The sequence below is a fragment of the Myotis lucifugus genome, unplaced genomic scaffold, assembly GCF_000147115.1.
Source record: "Myotis lucifugus unplaced genomic scaffold, Myoluc2.0 scaffold_4414, whole genome shotgun sequence".
NCBI lineage: Eukaryota > Metazoa > Chordata > Mammalia > Chiroptera > Vespertilionidae > Myotis > Myotis lucifugus.
The window spans coordinates 2,800-12,100 of NW_005875462.1; the positions used below are offsets into that span (position 1 = coordinate 2,800).

At 64.9% G+C, this 9,301-nt stretch overlaps 1 protein-coding gene across 1 annotated transcript; it reads left to right on the forward strand.

Annotated features, from left to right (window-relative positions):
* The first annotated feature begins 1,710 nt into the window (after positions 1–1,710).
* LOC102421073 (PR domain zinc finger protein 16-like) lies at positions 1,711–5,689 on the forward strand. Its single transcript, XM_023749249.1, has 3 exons — positions 1,711–1,858; positions 2,873–3,050; positions 4,099–5,689. Exons 2-3 carry the CDS (start codon positions 2,919–2,921, stop codon positions 4,231–4,233), a joined length of 267 nt encoding a protein of 88 aa, XP_023605017.1. The 5' UTR covers positions 1,711–1,858; positions 2,873–2,918; the 3' UTR covers positions 4,234–5,689.
* Positions 5,690–9,301: the final 3,612 nt, after the last annotated feature.

Consider the following 9,301-nt stretch of genomic DNA (forward strand, 5'->3'; position numbering starts at 1 on the left):
GCCCGCCCCGCGCTCCCTCTGCCTGTGGTCACGGGGACCACAGTGGGAGCCCCGCCCGGGCTGGAGGGGCCCAGGGGCCTGCACGTCAGGGGACTTGTCCCTGAGGCAAACCTGTCCTGGCGGGTCTGCCACTGACTGAACCCCAGAACGCAGACTCCGTCTACTGAACCCCAGGACCCAGACTCCGTCCACTGAACCCCGGGACCCAGGCACCATCCACTGAACCCCAGAACACAGACTCCGTCCACTGAACCCCGGGACCCAGACACCATCCACTGAACCCCGGGACCCAGACACCGTCCACTGAACCCCAGAACCCAGACTCCGTCCACTGAACCCCAGAACACAGACTCCGTCCACTGAACCCCAGAACCCAGACTCCGTCCACTGAACCCCAGAACACAGACTCTGTCCACTGAACCTCGGGACCCAGACTCCGTCCACTGAACCCCAGAACACAGACTCCGTCCACTGAACCCCAGAACACAGACTCCGTCCACTGAACCCTGGGACCCAGACACCATCCACTGAACCCCGGGACCCAGACACCGTCCACTGAACCCCAGAACCCAGACTCCGTCCACTGAACCCCAGAACACAGACTCCGTCCACTGAACCCCAGAACACAGACTCTGTCCACTGAACCTCGGGACCCAGACTCCATCCACTGAACCTCGGGACCCAGACTCCGTCCACTGAACCCCAGAACACAGACTCCGTCCACTGAACCCCAGAACACAGACTCCGTCCACTGAACCCCGGGACCCAGACTCCGTCCACTGAACCCCGGGACCCAGGCACTGTCCACTGAACCTCGGGACCCAGACTCCGTCCACTGAACCCCAGAACACAGACTCCGTCCACTGAACCCCGGGACCCAGACTCCGTCCACTGAACCCCAGGACCCAGGCACTGTCCACTGAACCCCAGGACCCAGGCACCATCCACTGAACCCCAGGACCCAGGCACTGTCCACTGAACCCCAGGACCCAGACTCCGTCCACTGAACCCCAGAACTCAGGCACCATCCACTGAACCCCAGGACCCAGGCACCATCCACTGAACCTTGGGACTCAGACTCCATCCACTGAACCTTGGGACTCAGACTCCGTCCACTGAACCCCAGGACCCAACACCCCTGCAGAACCCCGGAATCCAACACCGTCCACAGAATCCCGGGACCCAACGCCGTCCGCTGAGGGGCCCCTGGCCTGGGCCGTCCCACGTCCTGAGTCCCCGAGGCTGGAGGTGCAGCACCTTCGGGCTGGGCCACAACCCTCCCCGGACGTCTCCTGTGCCCGCCGGACCCTGGCCCAGCACCAGGCCGGCCACGGCGCCCGACACACAGTGTCCGCTCTGCCAGGAGCTCTGCCAGGGAGGGCCCCTGCCTGTCCCCGGCCACACGCTTAGCGGCATCCTCCTCTTCTTGAGTCGCTCACCCCACAGGGACGGGCTGGGACCAGGCAGGGACAGCGCAGGCCCACAGCTCAGGGATCTGGGGCCACAGAGGCACGCTCTCCAGGGGGGCTGGGAGGGTCGGGGTGCAGCGGGGGAGAGCTGACCGGAGCTGAGTCACCGGCCTTTGGGAGTCGGTGGCCAACTCCCTCCCGTGCCGTTCCAGGCCAGAGGTCCAGGAGCTGGACGGCACCGCGCCGTGCCCAGGCCTGGCCAGCGGGAAGCCAGAGGACGGCGAGGAGGAGGAGGAGGAGGAGCTGGAGGAGGAGGACGATGACAGCCTCGCGGGGAAGTCCCAGGACGACAACGTGTCCCCCGCGCCCGAGCCCCAGGGCGCCTACGAGGACGAGGAGGACGAGGAGCCCCCCGCCTCCCTGGCCGTGGGCTTCGACCACACCCGAAGGTGGGTGCCGGCCTCCGGGCCATGGCCGGGCAGCTGAGAGAGCCGGGGCCCAGCCAGGGAGGACCCTGAGCACCACGAGGGTGACTCACTCCCAAACCTGCAGAGAGCCTCCCCCTCCCTGCTGGCCCTCCTCCCTGAGTGTCTCTACCACGGGGGCTTCTGCACGTAGGCCAGGGAGAGCCCCGGCCTGGGGAGGGGGCCAGGCCCAGCCACGCACACACACCACATGCAAACATGCACACACACGTGCACACATGTAAACATATGCAGACGTGCACATGCAGACACATGCATAGACCTGTGCACGTGTGCATGCACTCGCACATGTGTGTACCCGCAAACACGCACATGTGCACACACGAGGTGCGTATGTATGCAAACATGCATATGTGCAAACACGTGAGTGGGCATATGCGTGCATGTACATACACTCGTGTGTGTACATGCACATCCAGAGGCCTGGGAGCAGAGTGGAGGGGAAGGCACGGAGCGAGCTGGTCCAGCCGCAGAGCCACATGGTATCTGTCGCCTGGGGGTGCCGTCCAGCGTCCCGCGGGCGCTGTGGTGCCGAGACTGAGCCCCGTAGTTCTGGAAGTTGTGCCAACCAGAGCCCCTTCCCCTGCATCCCGAGTGCTGGCCACGCCCCTGGCAACGGGCAGTGCCAGCTTCCAGGAGCCCCTGAGGAGTCGCTCCACAGACAGCCACCCCCCCCCCGGGTCCTGGGACTGGGGTCCTGAGCCCCCCCAGCTGCCCAGACTCTTGGGAACCAAGGCCTCCCCTCTGTCCTTGCCCCTGGAAGCCTGGATGCCCTGCCTGCTACTTGCAACCACTCACCCGCTCCATGGTCCTCTGTCTGTGCTTTCCTGCATCCGTGTGGCTTCCGTCCTGTGTCCGTGTGTCCGTGTGTCTGTCTTGTGCATGTGGCTCATGGAGACCCGTGGCGTCACGTGTCTGTCATGTGCATGCGGCGTCAGGGCCGAGGCCGCGGCTCACAGGCCTCTCCGGTTGGTGCAGGTGCGCTGAGCAGCCGCCGGCGGGCGGTCTCTTAGCTTTGGAGCCGATGCCGACTTTTGGGAAGGGGCTGGACCTGCGCAGAGCAGCCGAGGAAGCGTTTGAAGTTAAAGATGTGCTTAATTCCACCCTAGACTCTGAGGCTTTAAAACAGACCCTGTACAGGCAGGCTAAGAACCAGGTAGGTACCCGCAGGCCCTCCCACCTCCCAGGTGAGGCAGGGGCAGCCTTACCTCTCGCATGGCCACCCCGGGCCTGCCTCGGGGCCCAGGACCCCCTGGCCCGCCCGTGCCCATGGCATTGGCTAAAGAGACGCCCCAGCGACCGGCACGTCCCTGCAGCAGCAGCGGGGAGGGAGGGTTGAGAGCAGAAGGACCTGGACAGGTCACTCAGGGACTGGAGGTCACTGTCCTGGCATCCCCAGAAGGCGGTACCGCAAGCAGGTTCCCGGGTGAGGCTGCCCTGCCTCCGCCTCTGTGACCTGCCAGAGTGACGGAGCCAGGTTTCCTCGTAGCCAGCTGCCCCCGGGTGCACGGGGCCGCGCTGGAGCCCTGAGGGGTCAGGGAGGACGCAGGCTTGGCCGGGGCCCGTTCCCGAGTGTAGCGGCCGCAGAACGCGCCTCCCGTCTGAAGTCCACAGGGTCTCAGTCAGCTCTGCAGCTCCCGAGTCTCAGCAAAACCGTCTGTGTGTCTGTCTGTGTCTTTTTACTAATTCTGTCCGGTGTTGACTCCCCACCAGCCCGCCCTGCGGGTGCCGTCACCTCGCACCCCGTGGCTCACGGCAGAAGGTGCCCTGGGACTGAGCACACGCGTGTCCCCCCGCACCACCCGTCCCCACAGCGTCCCCTGGGCAGGGCCTGACTGCGGACGGGGTCTTAGCGATGACCACCGGCACCCCCGGGGCCCCACAGTGCCCGCTTGCCCACGGGTTTGGTCACCAGGCAGAGAAAAGGGGTGGAAGAGGTGACTGCAGGGGGAACACCCGAGAGGCCAAGGGACCCCTCTGCCGGGGCCATGGCGTCCGAGCTCCCCTCTGCGGCCTCCCGTCTCCCTCATCCAGGCCTGGCTGGGGGAATCTGGCCTCCATGGGCCGGGCCCTGGCACCGGCCCTCTCTCCTCCCGTGTGGGTCTGAGTGGGCCAAGACGGCGGGAGGCGGGAGGGGCCGAGGACGGAACCGGCCGGGGTCCCACGGCTCACCTGCCGCCTGTGTCCCGTGTCCTCCCCGCCAGGCGTACGCAATGATGCTGTCCGTCTCCGAGGACCCTCCTCTCCGCACCTCCGCCCAGAGCCCCCTGGATGCGTGGCTGAGCATCACGGGACCCGCGCCCGAGGCTGGAGCCTTTAACCCCATCAACCACCTCTGACCGGCCCGGGGGGCTGGGGCTTGCGGGGTGACCTCGGGCCCCGCATCGCGACAGAAATCCCAGCGAGGCCTCAGGAGCCAGGGAGACCCTCGCCCCTGCATCCGACGGCTCCTCCGTGTCTGCCCCTGGTCTCACTCGCCTTTCCCAATGGAAACCCAGAAGCCGAAGTCCCTGAGGTCGTCGGGCCCACGTCTCTGAGAACCGGTCTCCAGGGCACCATCAGGACAGCCGGCGCACGGCCGTGGGTGCAGCGCACGGAACGGCCTGGCGGCACAGCCCGGCGGGCACCGGCGGCACTTCCTCCCGCACTGAAGCCGGGGCCGCTCGGGGCCGGAAGGAGAGGGGCAGACCCCGTGTGCCCGGCGGAGGAGAGGCCCACACGATTTTTATAGTGAAAATGACCAGAACAGCCCTTTTGGTAACCTTATTGACGACAGAGTCTATTTAAGCATGTGGTTTTAATAACAGACAGTATTTTTTAAAAAGAAATTGAAAAAGGACTTGCAAATTGTTTTGTAAAAGTAATTTTGCATCGCTTGGGAACCTGAGCTTGTTGGCAAAGCCACGCCCTCCCGGCCCGCACGGGCTGCGCGCGGCCTCTGTACTGTAGCGCACGGGGAAGTTTTCTGTCCTCGACCCTCTTTGTAAAGCCAAGGTAGTTTGGTGGCGGCGGGCGGGCCGGGCACCGGGCCACGCCTGTGAGCCAGTTCAGACTCACCAAGGACTCTGAGGCGTGTCCCAGGCCGCCCGAGGCTGGGACTGGGACATGTGCCTGTCATTGTGTGACATGTGATCCGTGCCCGTGGCCCGCAGGCGGCTCCTCCCTAGACCCCCCAATTATGTGGGAAGGTCGGAGAGGTGGGCCGGGCAGCTGGCGTTCCTCCTGGTCTGTCCTCGGCCACCGGGCCGGCCCCCACCGCTGCTCTACGGAAGGCGGACCTGCTGGCCACCTCCGGTCTGCAGGCCACCTCACCCGCCCCGTCAGACGGGCGCGGGCAGAAGGCGGGCGCACCCCTGGCCGCCGTGGGGGACACTCCCGCTCCCTGCGCCGGCCACCACGCCACCCCACCTGCTTCTGAGAGCGCAGATTCAGGATTCGCTGCCACGCCGCTCTCCGCGCGGGTTCTGGCAGGCGGGACCGGCTCCAGAACCGAGGGACGTCCAGCCAGGACCTGGGACCTGCAGCAAAGACAGCCCAGCCCGCCGGGGCCGCGCCTCCCTCCCGGGGACCAGTCTACTCCCCCACTCATGGGCTTTAAATTATTCCCATAGGGGCCAAGTTCAAATAATAATTTTTTTTCCCTGATGGAATTGACCTTAATCTGTATATAACTTGTAATTTTTTTCTAATTTGTTTCTTTTCTTATTTTATTTCTTCCTTAACAGTATTTTTTGGCATTAGACATTCTTATTGTGAAGAAATAATGTTAATATAAGTACCCAGTGAAGGACCAAACCCGTGTAATAGGCTGTGTGTTGTGTGACTGAGAGCCAGGCGTGGGCGGTCTCCACGCACCGAGTCCCGCGTCCCCGCCAATCCCGCCGCGCGGCTGTCCCTGTCCAGACAATCATGTGTTTTTGTTAAATTTGAGTTGCGTTTGCATTTAAGACAAGTGTTCTATTTATTTCTTTTAACATTTGGCAGAAAAAAGAGTAATAGTGTCCCAACAAGAAAGAGAGAAGTCGCCGAGTCGCCCTTAGAAACGTGGGCGCGCAGTGAGGGCGACGCACGTCTCACGGTGCCGTGTCCTCCGCTGGCCCGGGTGGCGGGAAGCGTGCACGCCGATGCCCCACACGCCCGCCACAGCGGCCCCGGCCGGACAGTCAACCATGCGGGTGTCGGGGGCCCGGCTTCGCCCTCAAGACCCTGGTGGGGAGACCCCTGAGATGCCCCCAGCCCACGGGTCCCTGGGAAAGGGTCCCCCCTTCTCAAGCCCCGCGAGGCAGCAAGACCGAGCGCCGCCCTGGCGTGTGCTGAGAAGAGCTGGCCGGGCCCGGCACAAGGATTCGCAAACACAACCGCTCCCACCTCCCACCGGCCCGGCCCCGGCACCTCCCCTCAGCCAGGGCTGCCACGTGCGGCTCGGAATTGCCACCGGCCCTCACCTGGATGGGGTCCCCATGAGAAGTCCCCTCAGAAACACCCGTGTCTGTGCCCCGATTACATGCTTCCTGCCGGAGAAGGCGGCATGTGCCTACTTTGTGTGGTGACTGTGGAAGAGGCGGTTTGGACAGGCGGACACCTGAGTGGTGTCCCCAGCCGTCACGGCGCCACTGTCCGCCCCGAGGACCACCCCTACTGTCCACCCCAAGGGCCACCCCTGCTGTCCACCCTGAAGGCCACCCCTACTGTCCACCCCGAGGGCCGCCCCTACTGTCCACCCCGAGGGTCACCCTTGCTGTCCACCTGCCTCTGTAGACTGTCATCTTCTGTTACTTCCGGCCGATCCTCCTCAGTGTTGTAAACCCCCCCCCCCCCAGAGCCCCCGACCGGCACATGTTCAGGCCTGTGTTCCTGTGACCCTGACCGCGATCAGCGCGAGGCCAGCTGGTCCAGACCGGTCAGCCCCTCGGCCCAAGCACTTGGCAGTTCGGGGAATCCATCTTTGGACCCAACAGAGACCACTTGGTCCCCGTGCCGGTGCGTGGGGAGCATGGCCTCCGGGCCGCCTGTCCCTCCCTGTGCCCTCGGCCCTGCCACACGGGTCTCCGCTGGCGCCATCTGTGCCCGGAGCCCTGGGGCCCAGGGAGCCCGGGAGTCAGACAGTCCTGAGACCCTCCGTCCAGCTCCGCTGCTTCCTCCTGTGGGCGGTTGACTCTCACCCCCAAAGTGGAAGTTGGGGCCTCCTCGCGTCCCTCATCCCCGGCCCCCGGGCACCCGGAGTGTGGATCTGTCACAGGGTGAGCCTGAGACCCACGCCCACCCCCACCCCCCGGCCACCCGGCCCTCCCTGCACGAGGCCAAGGCACCGCCAGTCGTGCAGACCTGAGGGCCCACCAGCCCCGTGGCCGCAGAGCCGGGCCATGCGTTTGCCCAGGGCCCGGGCCGCTCGGTCCAGCCTCAGCTGCTTCCCTTCTGGACCCGCGGGCCCTCGGCCTCCTCCGTCTCGCTGCTTCCTCGGTGAGCGTTCCGTTGCAAAGCACTTGCCCAGATACGTGTCACATGTGTTGGCCTCAAAGCACTGGATTTGTGGTCCCCTGCCCCTGGGCCCTTGTCCCCGTCCCCCCCTCCCCCTGCCCCCCCGCCCAAAGTGTCTGAAATCTACTGAGCTACTCACTAGGCTGTCCCGAGGGAGGGGGGGACAGCGCCGCCCACAGGGTGCACCCCTGCACTGCCCGCCCGGGGATGCCCGCGCCCCTGGGCCGGGGAGCTCAGCGGGTCTAAAAGCCACGGCACTGTGTCTGTAGCAGCGAGCGATCCTGTGATGGCACCGTGCTCGCGTTTTCCGGAGCCTCCTCCCCGCCCTCTGTTCCAGCCGTTGTTGTGTCCTCTCTGTCGCTGACCCCAGCACCACTTTTGGGAAAATAAAGAAAAGAAGGAAAAGGCAGCTCGAGTCTCCAAATGTGCAATTTGCTCGTGAACAAAGCGATCCTGCCGGGGTCCGGCGGCGGGCCCGTCGAGGCGGGGAGCTGAGCCGCCGTGGGCGCCCGGCCTCCGCGGCGTCCGTCCCGTCGCTGCCTTTCCGATTCGGCTGCGTTTCTGTTTCGTTTGCTTTGCTTTGCTTCCAGGCTGTATAGTGTGAACAGGAAATGTAAATGTCTGGTTCTCCTATCTCGTTGGAAAAACCGCCCTGAAGCAGGAGGCTGGTGCGTCCCCGTCCGAGACTGTAAATTGCTTCTGTTGCCGGTGACGTGTGCATGGCTGGTGTGTAGCGGTCATTGTCGTGTCTCGTGCCGTGTCCATGGGAAGGAAAGTTCCGTAGATGCACTTACTGAAGACGCGTTAGGGCCTGAGGGGTCCGAGCCGCCGGCGCCAGGGCGGCTCCGAGCGAGTGCGGACCTCGCTGCTGGGCGGAGGACGCGGGAGGCGGGGTCCGGGGAACCGCGGGCCGAGCCTGGGGGTTCTGGGCGATGCTGGTGATAAGGACGGACGTGCCTGTTAGAGACGGTCCTTCCGGGCGCCGGCGCCGATGCGAGGCTAATACTGTAGAATAGGACTGTATACCAAATGTACTCTTTCCGATGCTACAATGAATTTATACTGAGATTGATATGCAATAAATCCGTGTGCTTTTCTAACCTCGTGCCCCGAGCGTCACTGAGGGCCAGCAGGGCGGGGCGGCCCGGGCGGCGGGCGGCAGTGCCGAGGTTCTCCCGCCTTCACGGGGGTTCCCGGCACGGGCTCCGGGGCAGCGAGGCCGTCCTCCCAGCACCCACCAGGCGGGAGAGCAGGACCCTGAGAGCCTGGGCGACAGCGGGAGCCTCCGGGCGAGGCGCCTCCAGGGCTGTCTGTCTCCCGACCTGGTGCCGTCCAGGCAGCGTAGCCTCCAGGTGCGGTGGCCTCCCTCTTGGTGTCCTCCTCCTCCCCTCCCCCCAAGCCTCGTCCTGAACCGGCCCCTGCCTCAGGGTGGACGTCCCCACCCAGGCTCGAGCCCGCCCCACAGGAGGCGGACAGGGGACAGGGGGACAGGCTGCTGGGGACCAGGCCAGCCTCCCCGGGCGCCCCTTCTCCCAGTACCAGGCATTTCTCTCTGAGGCCCACCTGCCTCAGGGAGCCGGGCCCCCACCTGACTCTGCTCTGACCAATGGTTAAACCTCCAAAGACAAATGATGGATCAGGATCCAGGGATGGCTCCTCAAACATGGGGCAGGGCAGGGGCATGACACGCCTGGAGGGGACAGACCTGGAGGGGACACACCTGGAGGGGACATGCCTGGAGGGGACACACCTGGAGGGAGAGGGGACACACCTGGAGGGGGACAGACCTGGAGGGGACACACCTGGAGGGGACACACCTGGAGGGGGACAGACCTGGAGGGGACACACCTGGAGGGGACACACCTGGAGGGGGACACACCTGGAGGGGACACACCTGGAGGGGATATGTCTGGGGGGGAACACACCTGA